This window comes from Anolis carolinensis, chromosome 1 (genome assembly GCF_035594765.1).
Source record: "Anolis carolinensis isolate JA03-04 chromosome 1, rAnoCar3.1.pri, whole genome shotgun sequence".
Taxonomy (NCBI): Eukaryota; Metazoa; Chordata; class Lepidosauria; order Squamata; family Dactyloidae; genus Anolis; species Anolis carolinensis.
In genome coordinates this window covers 57,000,663-57,020,642 of record NC_085841.1, presented here as the reverse complement: position 1 = coordinate 57,020,642, position 19,980 = coordinate 57,000,663, and the positions used below count along the sequence as shown (strand labels likewise).

The following is a 19,980-nucleotide window of genomic DNA, read 5'->3' as shown; positions in this document are numbered from 1 at the left end:
TCATAGTATATCTGATGTCTATGTATGGATGTAAAAGTTGGACAATGAAGCAAGCCCGCAGGGTGGGGTGGGGTGTCAATTCAAGCTAATACAGGGGAGTTTTGTGGACAGCCAAAGGGACAACCAAAAGTGCTGGAGCAAATTAAGAACGAACTTTCATCAGAAGCCAAATGACTTTTGACACATTATGGAACAAAATGACTCACTGGAAGATATAATAATGGTTGGTAAAGTGGAAGACAGCAGGAAAAGAGGAAGGCCGCATTACAGACGGTTTGATCCTTCACAGCACTTCCATGGATTTGGTCTTCTTTCGTCTGACAAGAGAAATTTTTTCGAGTTTGGAGAGAGAGCAAGAATTAATGTGGATCCAGGATGGCAAAATGCGGAGCATGCAGGCCTAGCTGCAAAACTACACTGGACACCATGAAAGAGAAGCCCAGCCTTTTTTGACATGAACTGTGAGAACAAATTATATTTTTAAAACATAATTAGATACAACATGTGACTAATGCCTTTTCAAGGCTGGCTCCACTATTCATAACATTGGAAGCCTGCCACTATCACCATGCCCTATGACCACCCTATGAAATTTCTTCCTGTATTTGGGTCCTGGGCTTCTAGAGGACCTTGGTGTAAACAACCAATTTGACCCACACAACCAATTTGACTCTCGTCACAGATTTCCCACAGAACCTTCCATCATTGAAAAAATCTTTCTCTCCTTCATACATGCCCCCCTTCTCATCACAGAATTCCCTGTGCTGGGATGGATTGCCTTAAGTTCTTCCCAAGACTGACTTTACTTCCACTCACATAGTTGCTACTGTTGTAACATATTTGCAAGTCCCATCCCCGCTCCCCCTGCAACAATCTCACACAATCATTGTTCTGAGATTAACATGTAGTTACTTTCTTTAAATCAGTAATTCTATACTTCCACGTTTCTCACAAGTAACTAAAGACATTTTTATCTGTCTTTTAAAAATAAATCAAAATGTTAGCAGCCAAAATAGAGCCAGTTCATGATGAATGTGATATTTCTTCTCAAAAATGAGGCTACAACCCCACAACTGTGCCAAGTGGCTGTTTTGCTGTTTTCCTTTCACTGGTTCACGTTTTAGAGACATTTAAATTCTTAATGGTTTGAAAAAACCCTGAAGTGGAGGAAAGTGGGATGATGCTGATGTTAGCAACAATAACAACTGTAACGTAATTTTAAACATTAAGGTTTCAGCAAAAAAGGAGCTGCAACTGTATGAATACAGGGTTTTTTAGTTTGTAGAGAAAACAATTACTTAAAAGTGTAACATTATTTGTAAATACTGACTCACAATGTCTAAAGTTTAAGCTGTTTGTATATTTAACCATTGTTGCTGCAGCTGGCTTGTTTTAACCACTCTGATATGGGGAGGGGGGATAGTTTAGTTTGGTGAAGTTTAGATGGAGAGTGATAAGAGAGCAATCTTTAAATATTTGAAGGGATGTCATGTACATGCTCCTCCCCACAAATTATTTCATGTTTTATACAGCAATATTTCCCCAGTGTTCAGAGGAACATAACCTGGAAGCCTGCTGCAGATCAGCAGCCATGGCCCATGAGGAGCAGGAGTAGAACAAAGAAGAATTCCATTCTAGCATTTCAATAACAATCCATTTGTGATGCAGGGTGAGCCACCTTTGTTTTCATTCAGGGAGAAAAGCGGAATATAAAGATTATTATTATTATTATTATTATTATTATTATTATTATTATTATTATTATTATTATTATTACTACTACTTTTATTGGAAGGGGCAATGTCCTCTTTTCTCTAAATCTCCTTCCCCAATTGTCATTGAAACTCCTTAGCAGAGAGCATCTCTTAAAAGAATGTTTTAGCCTTAAATTAGACTAATCAGAGCTTCTTAAACTTCTCCACTCACAACCCTTTTTTGGCTCAATAAACTTGAAATGGCCCCAGGTATATATGCATATAAAGTAGGTATAAAAATCAGATATTTGATTAGAACAAATCAGTATTTACAAAGCTTGCTACACAGGCTGATTTTCCTTTTTATGAAATACAGCTAAAGCATCTTCTGCTGAGTCCACTGGAAACTTTGTGTAAAAGTTTAAAACAGCCAGAAGATAATGTTCAGAAAACCTTTATGGTTGTCAAATTTTTCAGGACCCCAACATTGAGCTAAAGGGACCTCAATTGGGACAGGACCCACAGTTTAAGAAGCAGTGGACTAGATGTCCCTTCCAATTCTGTGATTCCAAGATTTCTCTTCCTCCCCAGTGTCCTTTTGCCTCTTCTATTGTTCTTACTGAGTTTGAAGAAACTCAGAAGAAACAGCCTTTTAAAAAACTTGTGTGCTGTTTTAGGTGTGTGAAAAATAACAACTATAATATATACAGTATTTACGTGAGTCTAATTCGCCATCAAATCTAATGCTCGCATCCATTTTCAAAACCCTGAAACCTTAAAAATTATTTACCATATTATGTAAATCTAATGTGCACCCTATTTTTGGGAAAGTAATTTAACCAAGATGAGAATTGGAATTGAGTAAATACGGTAATTACGGTCTAGTATAATTATATTAATTACATTGTTTCATCTAATTACAAGCAGTCTGTTAGTTAGAAGCATCCAACTTACAAATAATTCACAGTTAAGAATGAGGTGAGATAACAGGAAGAGAGAGGAATCTGTCCCTAAGAAGAAAATTTCACTCCTGGAAGATTTATCATGGGAAAAAGATGACTCAATGGAAACTATATCAGCAATTCTTGTTTCTACAACAAGCCACATTTTTCAAAATCCAGTTCTTACAGGGACAGAAAGCAAGGTGAAATCTCCTGAACAGGGACACAGACAACAAAATAAACACTACTGGGGTGTAAATGCTTCCCTATGCTATCCAAATCTTATATATATGTGGCTAGAGTTAAACTTACAAATGTAGATGTTCTGACTTACATACAAATTCAACTTAAGAACAAACCTATCTTATTCGCAACTTGGGGACTGCCTGTAAATAATATAGATAATAATATAGACAATTAATAAGAATATAATTACAGTAGAGTCTCACTTATCCAACACTAGCTTATCCAATGTTCTGGATTATCCAACGCATTTTTGTAGTCAATGTTTTCAATATATCATGATATTTTGGTGCTAAATTCATAAATACAGTAATTACTACATAGCATTACTGCATATTGAACTACTTTTTCTGCCAAATTTGTTGTCTAACATGATGTTTTGGTGCTTCATTTGTAAAATCATAACCTAATTTGATGTTTAATAGGCTTTTCCTTAATGCCTCCTTATTATCCAACATATTCGCTTATCCGACATTCCGCCGGCCCGTTTATGTTGGATAAGTGAGACTCTACTGTACTAATATTATATTATAATTATTAATTTATATCTTACCTCAAGGTAGGACAAATGCAAAAATACTGATTCAATATCTGGGTGATTTGAAATGTCTATTTTTAACTATATAGTGTAATTTTGCGCATGCGGGGGGGGGGGTAACTTAGCTATCTGGCTTCTGTCACTTGAATCTAAGTATACTGGCAACTGTCATCTTTTCTTGGGCATCATCTCAGTTAAAAATTGTCAGCAATGAAAACAGCTGATGAATCAACAAGGGAAACAATTACTCATAGGGCTCCATATGTGTGTGTGTGTGTGTATGTACTGTTGGGGAAACAAAACTACAGAATAGATTATTTTGCTTCAATATGAGTTGGCTGAAATGGCTTTATTAGTGATAACTGTAGAAGTAATTAGACCACCAACTGGATTTCTTAAAAGATTTTCTGAAACTTTTACAATTGAATAGAATAACCTTGAGAACAAATTTTAAACCCTGTCAATGCAAGGATTTAAATTCTTAAATTTCCTACTTTCTGCTCAATTTGGCAATACAGAACTCAAAATGCTCTCAAACACTGAAAAAGGAAATCTAACCCCCATCCTATGGTTTGCCCTTCCAACTGCCTACTGTATATCAAAATCATGTAGCTTGCTATCAAGCAACAGATGATGCAGCAGAACAGAACTGGGTGTCTGAGACCCTCCTAATGTTTTCTTTTCTACAACCTTCAGCAGTCCAAGCAAGCATAGCCAATGGTGAGGGATTATGAGAGTTTCAGACAAAAAATATCTGGAAGGTCACAGATATCCACCCCTGCACATTGGTATAGAAGGAAACTTCCAGACCTCAACTATATACGTTTTATATATACGTTGTTAAGGTTTTTATAATGTGTTTTAACAATGTTATTAATAGATCTGTTTATATTGTTTTGTTTTTATGATTGCATTTTGGGCATTAAATTTTGCCAATTTTTGTAAGCCGCCCTGAGTCCCCTCGGGTGAGAAGGGCGGGGTATAAATGTTGTAAATAAATAAATATATACCATGTTTCCCTGAAAATAAGACAGTGTCTTATATTAATTTTTGCTCCCAAAGATGTGCTAGGTCTTATTTTCAAGGGATGTCTTATTTTTCCATGAAGAAAAATTCACATTTATTGCTGAACAAAAAAATTAACATTTATTATATACTGTACAGTAGTTGTCATCACAAACCAGCATAACCAAACAAACTGTGAATCCTATCAAGAATTTCTTGTTACTACCAATATTTCCATGTACAACACTTTATGGTACATACATTTACCTATCCTGCATGCTCTGGTGTTCTGTTCGATGGGCATGCTTCCAAACAAAAACTTTGCTAGGTCTTACTTTCGGGGGAGGCCTTATATTTAGCAATTCAGCAAAACCTATACTAGGTCTTATTTTTCGGGGATGTCTTATTTTAGGGGAAACAGGGTATATATATTGTTGAACACCCACCATTCTTTACCATAAGTCGGACTGGCTGAAGTGAACTGAGATGCTCTAGTACAGGCTTCCTTTTCATCCATCGCCAGTGGCAGCATTCCTGTCTCCATAAATGCTTATCATTCTAAAAAAAATGCCTGTTGGCAAATATGTATATGTTTCCTTTTCTTTCTTATTTAACTCATACCACTCTCATTCGAGACTGAAAGCATGGCACAGATCTTAGGCTTGCTTAGAAGAGGATAATGTCTCTAATTCACAATTTCACCTCAGTTTTAAGCTCCACAAATAATATTTTCAAAATTCTGTTATACTTTCACCTCTGATTTTTTCATTTTTTTTAAAAAAAATTATTTTTATTATGTTATAAGTAATATTTACAGTGCAGGTAGGGGAAAACATTGTGAACAAAGAGAAGAAAGAGGAGGAAAGGAAACAGAAAGGCGGAAATGGAGGAAGGGAAAAGAAAGAAAAAGGAAAAAAAATATGGAGAAAAAGAAAGAAAGAAGGATAAATAGTAATAATGATAAATATTTTTTAAAAAGAGGGGGAAGTGGAAAAAAGGAGTTGTAAGGGTAGACTTCCCATTGTCCTCTTGAGGGAGGATAAAAACACCTTCCATTAAAAAAAAGGGGGGGGAAGAGGGGGGGGGAAGAATGTTCTTCTATTGTTCTTTCCAGTTAGCCTTCTGTGTTGCTTTTCAAACATCGGATAGGTTTATTGTTAATGTTGTTCCTCTATTTGAATGAAATCTTGGAAACAAGTCCAATCTGTTTTCTGTTTATCATCTCTTAATTTTTGTGACAGACAGCCCATCTGTATTAGATTTAACAGTTTTAGAATCCAGTCGTCAGGAGTTGGAATTTTTTTTTGTTTCCAAAATTTAGCCAAGACTAATCTTGCAGCTGTGTCCGTAAGAAAAAAACATTTTATCTTGATTTGTGTTTAGTTTTGCATTTGTTATGCCCAATAAATACATTTCTGGCACCAGAGGGAATTTGATATTTAGTATTTTCTGTATTATTAAATGAATACTATTCCAGTATCTTTTAATTTCTTTACAAGCCCACCATTGATGGAAAAAAGTTCCTATTTCTTTCTCACACTTCCAGCATTTGTTAGATAATCACTTGTTAAGTTTAGCTAATTTAGCAGGGGTGTAGTACCATCTGAATAGCATCTTATACCAGTTCTCGCAAATATCTATAGCTGTGGAAAATTTTAGTTTTTTATTCCAAATTTCTTCCCACTGATTTACATTTACATGATGACCAAAGTCTTTTGTCCATTTTACTTGATATCTTTAATCTGTTCTTCCTCAGTGGTCCATTGTAATAATTGTTGGTATAGTATTTTGATTATCTTTTTTTCTTTTAACATTATTAAATCCCATAGGCTTGATTCTTGCTTGAAGCCTACTTTAGTATTTTGTTTGTAGCACTCTTGTATTTGATAATATTGAAACCATGATATCTTCTTATTTTCTTGTTTTAATTCTTCGTAAGTCTTAATTGTAAATTCTGTTATAATTTTTTAAAAATTTTTGGTGATATGCTAACCAATTTTCTACACCCAGTTCTCTTTTATGCTTTGCCTCCATTGGGGATATCCACAATGGAGTTTTGTCGTATAATCTTGGTTTGTATTTCTCCCAAATCCTAATTAAAGGTGCTCTGATATAATGGTTTCCGAAAAATTTTTCAGTCTTCCTTTTGCTGTACCACAGATAATCATGCCATCCTGCACGGAGGTCATGTCCTTCTAGTACAGTAGAGTCTCACTTATCCAACATAAACGGGCCGGCAGAATGTTGGATAAGTGAATATGTTGGATAATAAGGAGAGATTAAGGAAAAGCCTATTAAACATCAAAATAGGTTATGATTTTACAAATTAAGCACCAAAACATCATGTTATACAACAAATTTGACAGAAAAAGTAGTTCAAAACACATTAATGCTATGTAGTAATTACTGTATTTACGAATTTAGCACCGCAATATCATGATATATTGAAAACATTGACTACAAAAATGCGTTGGATAATCCAGAACATTGGATAAGTGAGTGCTGGATAAGTGAGACTCTACTGTATTAGTAATTTGGTGTTATTCAAAGTCGTCCAATCTTTTAGCCATACCAAATTACAGGCTTCATAATATGATTTAATGTCTGGAAGTCCTAGGCCTCCTCTCCTTTTGTCATCCATCAGTATTTTTAGTTTTATTCTTGGTTTTTTATTTTTCCAAATGAATTTAGTTATGTCCGTATTCCATTTTTTAAAAAGATAGTCGCTCCTAATTATAGGCAGTGTTTGAAAAAGAAATAGTAGTTGAGGCAGGATAGTCATTTTTATTATCGCTATACGGCCCAATAAAGAAATATTTTGATACTTCCATTTTTCCATATCTTTTTGTATTTTTGACCAAAGTTACTCGTTCTTTAAATTGTTCTAAACTAAACTAAACTAAATTGAACTAAATTGTTCTTTAGTAATTTCGCATTGCTTGTTGTCACTGTCACTCCTAGGTATTTGTAATGAAATGTGGTTTTTTTAAGTTATAGAAGCCATGTTTAACTGTGTTTGTAAAAGGGTTAATATTTCAGTTACTCTGCACCATGAGTTGGTTGCCATGGAGAAGGGGGCGGAGCCAACTGGGTTAGCTGAAGAGAGAGCAGAATTTGGAGGGAAAACTCAGTCAGTCAGTCTGTGGTCAGAGAACTACAGAGAAGGTAGATTTTAGTGTGGGCTCTGGTGAAGCTCAGGGAAAGCTGATCCTAAGTTAGGGGATCAGGGATAAAATAAGTTTGGTGACTTATTTTAAGGTAGTCTGTAATTGGAGGAATTGCAGTTAAGACTGGTTCTCAGTTGGAGAATCAGGGTGGCTCAAAGGTTTGATTTTTGAGTCAAGTTTAAAATAGGTTTGGTGACTTTTAAGGTAGTTTGTGTCCTGACTAGGAACAGATATTCTGTGATTGAAGTGGAATTTAAAAGTTTGAATCACCTCATTCTGTTATTGCAACTGTTAAGGAAAGTGCCTCTAAGTGAGAAATTGTAACTATCAAGCTTGTGCCTAAATAAATGTTATTGTTCCTTCAAACATCTTAGTCTCTGTCATATATACACACATTAAGAATAAACAACAAGAAGAAAGAAGAAACATAAACTTTTAAAAGTCTCCTCTCTAAGTAGCCAGTAGCTAAATCTTCCAATAGTGGTAGCAAGAGTTGATAATCCCCTTAACATCTGGTGGCAGCATTATAAAACCTCTATAATTTGGTGGCAGCTTTTAAATAAAAGCATATTTAATAACTGGTGGCAGCGGATATAGTTATATATATATATAATATAATTAATTAATAAAAACATAATCCTTCTCCACATCTCCACAATCGGTGTCAGAGGTGAGATTCTAAAAGATTCCCCCCTGCCTAGAAAAAGAACCTCAGCCCTGCCTGAGTTCTTTACAGTATTTTACTTTGTTTTCTATCTTTATCTCTGAAGTCATCTGTATTTTCTTGGCCATTTATCATTAATGTAGCTTCTTGTTTTAAATATATGGCTTCTACCGCATTTTGAAATTTATAACCAATATCGAATTCTTTTAGCAGCAATTTTAGGAAGTCGCAATTGATCTTGTCAAACGCTTTCTCAGCGTCGATGAAAAGTAGAGCCAGCTGCTTTTCATTGTGTTTTTCATAATATTCAATGATGTTGATTATGATTATGATATTGTCTTTTATTTGCCTATTCGGAAAGAAGCCAGATTGCTCCTCAAATATCCAATTTTTCAGGAAGTTTTTGAATCTGTTTGCCATGATTATGGCAAAGACCTTGTAATCATTATTTAGTAAGGAAATGGGTCTGTAATTTTTAATTTCCATAGGGTCTGTATTCTCTTTGTGAATTAATGTTATGTTGGCTTTTTTTCCAAGAATTTGGAATTTCCTTGTTTTCTAATACAGTAGAGTCTCACTTATCCAAGCCTCGCTTATCCAAGCCTCTGGATTATCCAAGCCATTTTTGTAGTCAATATTTTCAATATATCGTGATATTTTGGTGCTAAATTCATAACTAGAGTAATTACAACATTACATTACTTCGTATTGAACTACTTTTTCTGTCAAATTTGTTGTATTACATGATGTTTTGGTGCTTAATTTGTAAAATCTTAACCTAATTTGATGTTTAATAGGCTTTTCCTTAATCCCCCCTTATTATCCAAGATATTCGCTTATCCAAGCTTCTGCCGGCCCGTTTAGCTTGGATAAGTGAGACTCTACTGTATATTATTTAGGATACCTTTTAGTAATGGGCCTAATTCATCTTTAAATGTCTTATAAAAAATCGCAGTAAAGCCGTCTGGCCCCAGGGCTTTGTTGTTCTTGAGTTTGTTGATTGCATTGTTGATTTCTGACATTGTTATTGAAGTGTTCAAAACTTCTCTTTGTTTATCAGTTAATTTTGGTAACTTCAAATTGCAGAGGTACCTCGTTATTTGCTCTTTGGGGACTTCTTCTTTTTGATAAAGTTCTCTATAAAATTTTATAAATTGGTCGGCTATTTTGTTTTCTTCCACATACAATTTCCCATCTTTCTGTATTTTGGTGATATAAAACTTTTGTTTTTTATCTTTAATCTTCTTAGCTAACCATTTTCCGATTTTATTTGCATTTTGGAAATGGTATTGTCTTATGGACTTCAATTGTTTCTCTAATTTATCTGTTTGTAATATTTGTAGCTGTTTTTTTTAATATTTCAAGATCTATAGCTGCCTTCTTATTTGATGGATCTCTTTTGAATTGGTCCTCTTTTTTATTTATATTTTCAATACTTTCCTTTATTTCTTTATTTCTGTTTTTGTTTTTTATCGAATTTTGCTGAATGAGGTAACTCCTCATTACTGCTTTCATTGCTTCCCATTGAATGAGTTTGGAAGTCTCATTTCCTTTGTTTACTTCTAGATATTCAGTTGATAGTTTCCTGTTTAATTCTATATCTTTCTCCTTTTTCAATAGATTTTCATTTAGCCACCATCTGAATTGGTTAGATTTCCCTTTTATTTTAAATTCCAGTGCACAGTGATCGGAGAATATTCTAGGTAAAATTTTGATATTTTTTAATCTTATTATTAGGCCATTGGTTGCCCAGGCCATATCAATATGCGACCACGTTTTGTATCTACCGGAGTAGAAAGTATAATCTCTTTGATTATCGTTCTGATGTCTCCACATATCTTTTAGATTTAGTTCTTCCAGGTGAGCAAGAAACTGCTTAGGTAATAAAATTGATTTGGATTTTTCTTTATTCTGGTTATCATAGTAGTGTGTTTCATCTTTTGTCAAATCAACAATCCCATTCAAATCACCAAGGATTATTAAGTGATCAAAATCCTGTTTATCTATGTTATTTTTCATGACTTTTTCAATTTTTTGGTTAGTCAACAGAGAGATCCACTAAAGTTTCAAAAATGAGGTTCTACTTTGAACTGACATCAAAATGTAACTCAGTTGGTGCATTCAGCTGGACATATAAGGTAAGTCATGAAGTGCAAACATGGGGAAGTTATTGCACATGCTATAGGCAATGGGTCTAGGGGAGGCATCTCTAACCAACTACTTGCCCCCCTCAAACAACTACTGTTTTCATTAACGCTGTGTACATATACATCCATGTAGTTCTACTGGATCTTACTGCTTTAAAGCCTCTCTACTACTTCAACAACACCAGATCCTAAAAATATGTCCAGCAAGGCAAGAAAACCCTCTGGAGCAGAGTTTTTTTTATGGCAAAGAGGCTACAAGAGAAGAGGAAAACTCTCAATTTTGCTAAAGAATACAATTTTCTTACAGCATCAAAGAAAGGAAAGTATAATTTCCTCAGAGAAGAACAAAATAAATTGACATAATTTTCAATGTACATAATCTGAAGTGTCCATTCATTGGTTGTTCATCTATTTTACTTGAGTAAAAATGTAGATGTATGTTGGCTGAAATAAGAGTGAGAGTGATGTTTTGTTTTAGCAATTATGCCCCACTAGTGTATTGTCTGATTATTGCATGCTAAACAGGGGAAAAAACTGGTGTAACAAAAACAAGAAGGAAGGCTAATTTGAAACCATTTGAAATGCAGGCCTATGAGCTCTAAACGCTATTTTAATTAGGAAACACACGAAAAGTGAAATTTATAAACATTTTTGTACAATTCTGTGATATTTGCACAGATTCTTTCAATACAATGTGGATCTCTGCCAGTCCTTTCAAAATTTCTAGAGCCCCAACAGGGTAAAACGTGAATGTTATAAGTCTAAACCCTAGTACAATATTTGATTATGACATTGTTCCTGTAAATATGATCTACCCAAAAATATGTCTTGTCTATTACCTGGAATGATATAATGATTAGTGTGTTAGAGAAGAGTCTAGAAGCTCAGGGTTCAAACCCCCACTCATAGAAAGCAATAGCATGCCCTTAAGGAAATCACATTAACTCAACCTAAGAGGAAGGCAATGACAAACGTCTGAATAATACTAGTCTTGTTCAGTCAAGTGTCTAGTAGTTCCACTAATGTTAAATTGGATTAATTCACAGGAGTCTGTATAAGTATTACTGTGTGGATCTTGGACATCATTAGTGTTTATTTACAAATTAAATATACTTCAACTACCATCAGCCTTCTATTGCTGTCAAAACAAAACATGAGGAAAGACAAAATTGAAATATTAAAACATATTTTTTGCATTCTTGAAAAGGAGTGAGAAGGTCAACGAGCTTGCAATTTGACATTTCTCAAAAGTCTTATAGAACAAGACTAAGAAGCATCAAACAGGGTGGTTGCATTATATTATTAATATTATTATTATCATTATCATTATCATTTTTATTTATACCCTGCCTTTCTCTCCTTGGGGACTCAAGGTGGCTAACACTCCACACTAAACAAGTTTAAAAGGTGCAATACAAAAGTTAAAAAAACAATTAAATAACAATGTGGTAAAAACAGAATTAAAATACAGTAAACAGACTAAAATGGCCTTTGTAATATGCTATTTGACAGGTTCAAAAAGAAAATAAAGGAGCTTAACTTTTGAGATGTTTAAAAGGCACCATCACACATATGATATCTCTTATTTACCTTTGAGATTGTTCTAGGAATTTAAACAAACCACTCTGAGCAGGATTTTTGTTTGTAGCACTTTAAAGGACAATTAGAATATGTGTGTGTGTTGCTATGGATATGTTATGGAGTCACCTACTACAGATTCTATAAGGTAGCAACATTCTTTTAGTACACGACTGGGAAAAAAATCCTCAAATATGCTCTTATTTGACATTACTAAGTAATGTGATCTAATCCTTATTTAGGCAGATAATTAAGACCTTCCACTAATGGGCTATTTTTGATCCCAAAGAAAATTCTAATATATTACAAGTTATGAAAAGGTCTTATATTCACAGGAGTGTCTGTGAGTTCAGATTCAAGATATTCAAAGTAGTTTGTTTTGAAAGGGGAAAATACTTACAGATCCAGGACTGAGCAATCTATTGTGCGTGTATTTGTGTCTTCTATTCCACATTTAGAGCATTTAAAATATGGAGCATTTCAATATAAGAATCTGGGTTCTGCTGCCTTGAATGCCAAACTGGGAGAAAAGTGAGAAATAAATAAAATAATAATGGATGTGTGAGAAATTATTCTGCTTCAGGATTTTACATTTAAGATTTAGAAGCTCACAATAACACTTCACATGAATTTCAAACTTTCCAGTTCAACGGAAAGCTCTGAGAAGTGTTTTTAAATGTATATATAATAGTTTGTAGGAATCCTGAAGAAGGAGTTTGGCAAACCAGCAATTTGTTTAGTGGAAGAACGAGAATTATGGTTTTTGAAAGGGCAGATTGCATAAATAGTGCTTTTTCTCTTTGGTGTATATGGGCCAAAGTTAAGGTATAGTGTACTCTTAAAATGGATTACTTTAACAATTGTTGCCTAGTTGAAAATTGACCACTTTCTCCTCTTTGTTTTGTCAATCCCACAGTATTTGGAAAATTTCAGATTAACACTGCAACTTCAAGAGTCTTATTTTCTGCTGTTTAATAAACTTATTAACCTTATACAAAACCATAGATATTAAAATACCATGTGAAGACTCAAGAAAAAAAATGGTCATACATTAATATTGAATATTCCTTGTAAAAATAAATATCTTTGACAGAAAATCACCCCCAAACCTAGGTTGACATTGGTCAATACTGTAACAGAGACCCAGTGTGAAGGCAGCGACAAAAGGCAGGGGCAAGAAACACTCTCACTCCAAGAAGCAGAGGAGAGAAGCAGCCCAGCCTCGAGAAAGAAAGGCAGCCTTCCACCCTTTTTCTCCTACTTCACTTTCTTTTCCAGCCTTGAATGCAATTAATCAGCAGTGCGAGGGAGCCACGTTGTAATTTCTCTAGTTTAAGCAAGGGAGAAGTGGGAGCACTTCTCACCTTCACTTTTGGTCATTGCCATTTCAATGAGTCTGTAATAAAGACAGGATGCTTTCCTTGCTCTTCTTCCCATCCCCCTTTTTTCACATTCCTATTCATGTTTGCCAAAATGTAGACATTTTAAGACCGACAGTGTAATTTATAACTCCCTTCCACTGTAACCACTCAAATACACTGATCCTCTCTTCAGCACTTCCTAAGTGCTTCCTCTTTGCATTTATAAATAAAGAGGAAAATGTTACTTGCACCTAAGTTTTACCCAGAATGTATCCATAAAAAGAAAGAAATTTTGGCTGCAAAACTTCACTCAAGTTCTACAGGAGGTCTACTTTTATGTGAGTATAGTAAATATAATGAAACAGAGGAAGTACTGCTTTATTATATGGGTTGTGCAAGAAAAAAATGCAGTAGGATGAAATTTAGTTAAAAGGGAAAAAATAAAGGCATACAAGAAAGTAAAATATAATAGCCACTTCTTTTTATGGTTAGTCTATAGACCAACTGTGGTATATAGAGACATACTGTTATATTGGAAACATGCGCATTCTGCCTCGGGATGTTTTACTCCATGTTCCCTTAAAACAAATGTATGCTCTTTATCAATCTACAACGAGAACTGGGAGAAATATTTTTTTTCTGGTAAGAGATTTAATTTAAATAATATAAACTCTCTTTTTTGACTTTTAACACTTTTCTCAAACCTGTAAAGGTTAAAAAAACTACAAAAATGAGAGAAAGGTTTATTTATAGAATTAGTGCCTGACATTATGATTTTTAAGAAATTATTTTCTGGAAATAGTGAAATACTTAGCTTCAGCAGGAAAGGCCAACTTCATCTTAGCTCATATTCTGCCTTTTCCCTTAGTCTGTTCCTTTGTCTTGAAAGTTTCAGGTTTTTTCTGACCAACTATAAATGCAGTAATTCTAACAGTGATATTTTCCTTACCATCAAATCTTAATAATTTGTACATGTATAAAGAGTGAAGCACAGCTAAATAAAGAAATGAAAAGTTGGACAGAAAAACATGCCATGTAGTATGTGCAAACTTATTAAAACAGAGATTCTAATTAATCTTTATTTTAGAAGTACTAACAGAAAAGAGATAAGTTCTAATAAGGAAACGAGAAACAGATGAAAATAACTTAAGTTAATATTCTGCAATTGAGCTCAGCTTGCTAGCTATTCAGCACTCACTATATAGAAGTCCTCTCCTTGACTGGAAGAAAAAAGAAGATGACCCATCAAAAATTGAATTCTACCTCTGTGTCAAGAAATCCAGTTGTACTCATTGGTCTTTTTTCTTCCAGCACTACTGTAGCAGAATTTATAGCCCAATCTTTTACTAAATCTTTCTGGTTCTCGTTGACAAAAGTCCTATTATAATCCTGGCTGCCATCCACTCCAAAAACCTGAAAATAAAACAAATCATCACACACATTAACTGAAGGCCTTCCTGATATTTACTTTGAATGTATGGGTTGTGACACTACCATATCCAAATGTTTTCAAAAGATGCTTTAATAGTTTCTTATAACATGAAAATCTTGCCCATCATTTACTATCAAAAATATAATGTTTCATGAACAAAACCAGTCCTTGGCAAGTTCAAAGCTACAGTAGAGTCTCACTTATCCAACCTTCGCTTATCCAACGTTCTGGATTATCCAATGCAGTCTGCCTTTCAGTAGTCAATGTTTTTGTAGTCAGTGTTTTCAATACATTGCAATGTTTTGGTGCTAAATTGATAAATACAGTAATTGCTACATAACGTTACTGTATTGAACTGCTTTTTCTGTAGATTTGTTGTAAAACATTATGTTTTGGTGCTTAGTTTGTAAAATCATATAACATAATTTGACGTTTAATAGGCTTTTCCTAAATCCCTCATTATCATTCAACATTTTCCCTTACCAACGTTCTGCTAGCCCGTTTATGTTGGATAAGCAAGACTCTACTGTATTTATTTTCTGAATTCTTATTAATCCTAATATAAAAATACTGCAAACACTATACTGTATTTACATGGTATACTATAAATACAAAAATAAAAAGCCTTAAAATACTCTATAAATTATTTTTGATGTCAATACCCATCAAACTTTTTCATTTACATACAGGCATTGCCATTTGTATTTTCCTAACACATAAGGGTATCCACTCCTGAAGTTAATGTAACAAGCAAAGAAGACCATGACAAGGAAGCTAGGAGAGATAATACAAAATAAGCTGAAGCTTAATCCACACATGACACAGGTCCTCCTGGTCAGCCGTAGGGCCAATTGGGGTATAGGGTAGCAACCTGTGCTCTATGGGATTACACTCACTCTGAGGACACAAGTCCGCAGTCTGGGGGTCCTCCTGGACTCAGCACTGATGCTTGATGCTTAGCTGTTGGCAGTGGCCAAGAGGGCCTTTGTACAGTTACAACTTGTGTGCCAGCTGTAACTGTACCTCGAAAAATCTGAAATGACCAAGGTGCTCCATGTCTTAGTTACATCCAGACTGGACTACTGCAATGCACTATGTGGGACTACCTTTGAAGACAGCCCAGAAATGGCAACTGGTGCAAAGGTCGGCATCCAGGTTGCTAACTGGAGCTAATTATAGGGAGTGGATATATTAAAACAGCTCTACTGGTTGACGATCTGGCAGTCTGGTCCCAATTCAAAGTGCAGGTTATTACCTACAAAATCCTACATGGTTCAGGTCCTGCCTGCCTTCGCGACTGCATCTTCCCCTATAAACTGAAGTGGACCCTAAGATCTGCTGCAGAAGCCCTTCTCTCACTCCCACCACCGTCACAAGCATGGTTGATGGGGTCGAGAGAGGGCGTTCTTGGTGGTGCCCCCCACCCCAGCTCTGGAACTCCCTCCCGAAGGAGATTAGGCTAACAGCCACTATGTCCACCTTCTGCAGGGACCACAGAAACCTGGATGTTCCAGTGTGCATTTGATAATGGTTAGGCCCCTGTCTATGAATGCCCAGCCCAAAATGATCATTACAGTGAGCCCAGCACTTTACTCCAGCCCCAACACACTTTGCACAAACCCATGCCCAGCCCCCTCCAATTTCTGATATTGCCCCATCATTGTTTGCACAAGCCCATGCCCAGCCCTCTCGAATTTCTGATCTTGCCCATTCTGGTTATTGAAGTTGTTTTGATTCATTTTAATTTTTATTTTTATATTTTCTGTTTTTAATTGTTTAACCAGACTTGTATATGTGTATTATTATGAAGTCTTGGCTCTACCTTTTCCTCTCCTTTGCTTCAATTCCCTCTGTTTATGTTTTCCCAATAGTGTAGATACCTCCATTTGTATTGGTTTTGGGTGGAGCATAAAAAAACCCTAGAGGCCAGGCCCATGTGCCTGTTCAGAGTCCTTTTGATAAGACTCCTTTTCTTTCTGCAGCAAAGCTACAGTGATTAGAGGCCTGGTCATTGTCTGCCTAGGCTTAGCAATCCAAAACAGGCATCCTTAGCTCTAGACACTGCATTCAGCAGTATTATTATATCATCAGTACTAGAGACAACAGAAGCCTTTTGACCAGTTTAGGCTTCACAAAGAAAGACGATTGAGACAGTCCGTGAGCTCCAGCTTGCGAGCCATCGTTTCACACCAGAGACAGAGGACTTTCAAAGACTCCAGAGAGATGTCTGCAATCAGCAGTCAACTGGTACTGATGCTACCCTAGCTGCAAAAAGCAAGGTTTTCCATGTTCCGCCTGACAATTCTTCAGAAATTTAAAGATGACTTTGATATTATATCTCTTTTCCACTATAGTGGGGTCCTGTTAATTATCTCAACCATTATTATAGGGGTTGCTTCACGGCATCTTTGGTCCCACTTCTTTAACTTGTTGAGAACCCTTTTTCATCCACCAAGGTAGTTTTATTCAGAAAGCTGATCAAAGCTGCTATTGTCCTATAACCTGGTCTGAAACCAGACTGAAATGGATCTAGATAATTTGTATTATCCAGGAAGACCTGGAGTTAAGAAGCTACCACACATCCCAGTACATTGTCAAACATGGAAGGTTGGAAAGTAGTCCAAATAATTACTTGGTTCAGTAGGATTCAGTGAAGGTTTTTTTTCAAATGAGTCTTATCACTCATACAGGCATACTGGGATCCTGCCTTGTTGTAAAGTGTCTGGCTACCTTTTTAAATCACTGTAGTTTGTTATTGTTCTACTTACTCTTGGCAGCTTTCTTGACACTATTCTACATGCTACAACAGTAGTTTGCTATGCTATGTTTGTACTTCAGTTTGGATATTAATCTATAGATTATCACTAGACAAGAGCTTTGATTTGCTTATTAACACATTATTTTACAGAAAATATCAGATAAGTAATCTATTTCCAACAAACAGATGAAGAAAGGACATGTAAAATCTTTTTGTTCATTGCCTAAGCTCACATATTCACTGCATCTACTGCAATAGGCCTTTTTTTTCAACAGTAAAAACAATGTTTTGCCCAAACTTAATTACAGAACAAATAACCTACTAGCAATTAAACACATTTATTGATATGAAGCTAAGTTGTGCTCCAGTCAACTAAGAACTACAACATTTTCAAATTATCTCAATCACAACTACACCAAACAGCAGAAAAGAGGGGTAACCTAATTTTCCATTTAGTATTCTAGTACCTGATCACTTGGAAATGATATTAAGGTCTTACTGATAGATGTGAAGCTATTATTTCAGAATTATAACTTTATTTTTTTAATATAATGTTCATTAATTATGTGTACATAAAATAACTTGTATTTTGCATGGCACATTTTGCCCACTCTTATTTATTTATTTATTTATTTATTTATTTACAGTATTTATATTCCGCCCTTCTCACCCCGAAGGGGACTCAGGGCAGATCACATTACACATATAAGGCAAACATTCAATGTCTTGACAAGAACAAAGACAAAGACAAACGCAGGCTCCGAGCTGGCCTTGAACTCATGACCTCTTGGTCAGAGTGATTGGTCTCAGCTGGCTGCAGCTGGCTGCTCACCAGCTTGCGCCACAGCCCGGGCCTTGCTTTAGATGATACCATATGATTAAGAAAACGTTTATGTTTTTGTTGTAAGGGTGGAAAACTAGGGAAGCTACATTAGCCTAGAGAACCTAGGTGGCAACACCATGTACAAGCATCTGCTATCATCAAAACAAAGATGTCCCTAAGTTCTGTCTAGGAGAGAAGTGGACATGATTCTGCACTTTCTTGGACATCTACAGGACATTTTGAGGCAACTTATCTTTTAAAAACCACATAAAACTAGACTTGGAGCCTTCAAGTACATTTCACATTTTGAGGCATTTGTAAAAAAATAATGTTGATCCCCGAAGGGCCTTTTTGACCTCACAAGCTGCAATTTCCTCTTTTCTTCTTTACAGTTCTAGAAGCTATATTAGATGTTAAATTGGTTTCAGAGCAAAGACTCGCTAAGCCACACAATAAGTCTGATTTTACCTAAAAACTAAAGTAAGACATTTGTTAGTGTGTATAATGTGGGATATTCCTGGCACTGCCTTATCCTTCTGCCTTACCCTCCTGTAAAGGGCTAGGTTTAGTTCCTCTCTGCTCTCTTTTCTAGGCTAAATATTTTTGTTCTTTTACTAGTATATCAGCCCCCGATGGTGTAGTGGATTAAAGTCTTGTGACTTGAAGGTTGGGTTGCTGATCTGAAAGCTGCCAGGTTCTAATCCCACTCGGGGAGAGCGCGGATGAGCTCCCTCTATCAGCTCCAGCTCCATGCGGGGACATGAGAGAAGCCTCCCACAAAGATGATAAAAACATCAAAACATCCGGGCGTCCCCTGGGCAACGTCCTTGCAGATGGCCAATTCTCTCACACCAGAAACGACTTGCAGTTTCTCAAGTCGCTCCTGACACGAAAAAAACCCTAGTATATCACTGTTCAAATTGATTGAATTTTGTGAAACCTGTTTTTTCCTTGTCTCCCAAATGCCCTCTTAGGAAGCATGAGAGCATTTGTCCTCTGTGTTCTATTTTAATCCCTGAAAGAGCTTTTTGAACACCAGAAGTAATCTAAAAGTAATTCCCAGTCACTTTCTGTTTCGGGGAAAAAAAAGTGTCTCCTGGACTAAAATAACTTGAGAGGGCTAAAACATGGCTAAAATGACCTCCTAGAGTACATGGGGAGCAAAACATGATTGCTGTTAGTTTTGACGTTATTTTTTGCAGCAAGGGTATGGTGAGGCCTCATAATTTTCTAAATTACTCATCTTGATGTAAAGATTAATCAAAGATTAATTTTTTTTTTTCGTGTCAGGAGCAACCGGAGTTGCTTCTGGAGTGAGAGAATTGGCCGTCTGCAAGGACGTTGCCCAGGGGACGCCCGGATGTTTTATCATCCTTGTGGGAGGCTTCTCTCATGTCCCCGCATGGAGCTGGAGCTGATAGAGGGAGCTCATCCGCACTCTCCCCGGGTGGGATTCGAACCTGGCAGCTTTCAGGTCAGCAACCCAACCTTCAAGTTACGAGGCTTTTATCCCCTTGGCCACCGGGGGCTCCATCAAAGATTAATCAAAAGTATCCTTTATTGACATGCACAGAAACATGTATTTAATACTCCACTCACACTATCAGATCTAGAGGTATTCCACTTTTT

The 19,980-nt window shown here is 35.8% G+C and overlaps 1 protein-coding gene across 13 annotated transcripts in view; it reads right to left on the bottom strand.

Moving 5' to 3' along the window:
• cep170 (centrosomal protein 170) overlaps window positions 1-19,980 on the bottom strand; it is a 143,286-nt gene that overhangs the window by 54,943 nt on the left and 68,363 nt on the right. For 8 of the 13 annotated variants that reach the window (XM_062974949.1, XM_062974955.1, XM_062974970.1 and 5 more), the window contains 2 exons: window positions 14,602-14,751; window positions 207-317 (listed from right to left, as the gene is read on the bottom strand). The exons of 1 other annotated variant lie outside the window; for it this stretch is intronic. In XM_062974949.1, coding sequence (XP_062831019.1) covers window positions 207-317; window positions 14,602-14,751 — 261 coding nt within the window. The remainder of the gene's footprint in view (window positions 1-206; window positions 318-14,601; window positions 14,752-19,980) is intronic. 4 more of the 13 variants (XM_008117428.3, XM_008117431.3, XM_008117433.3 and 1 more) reach the window with 2 other exon arrangements.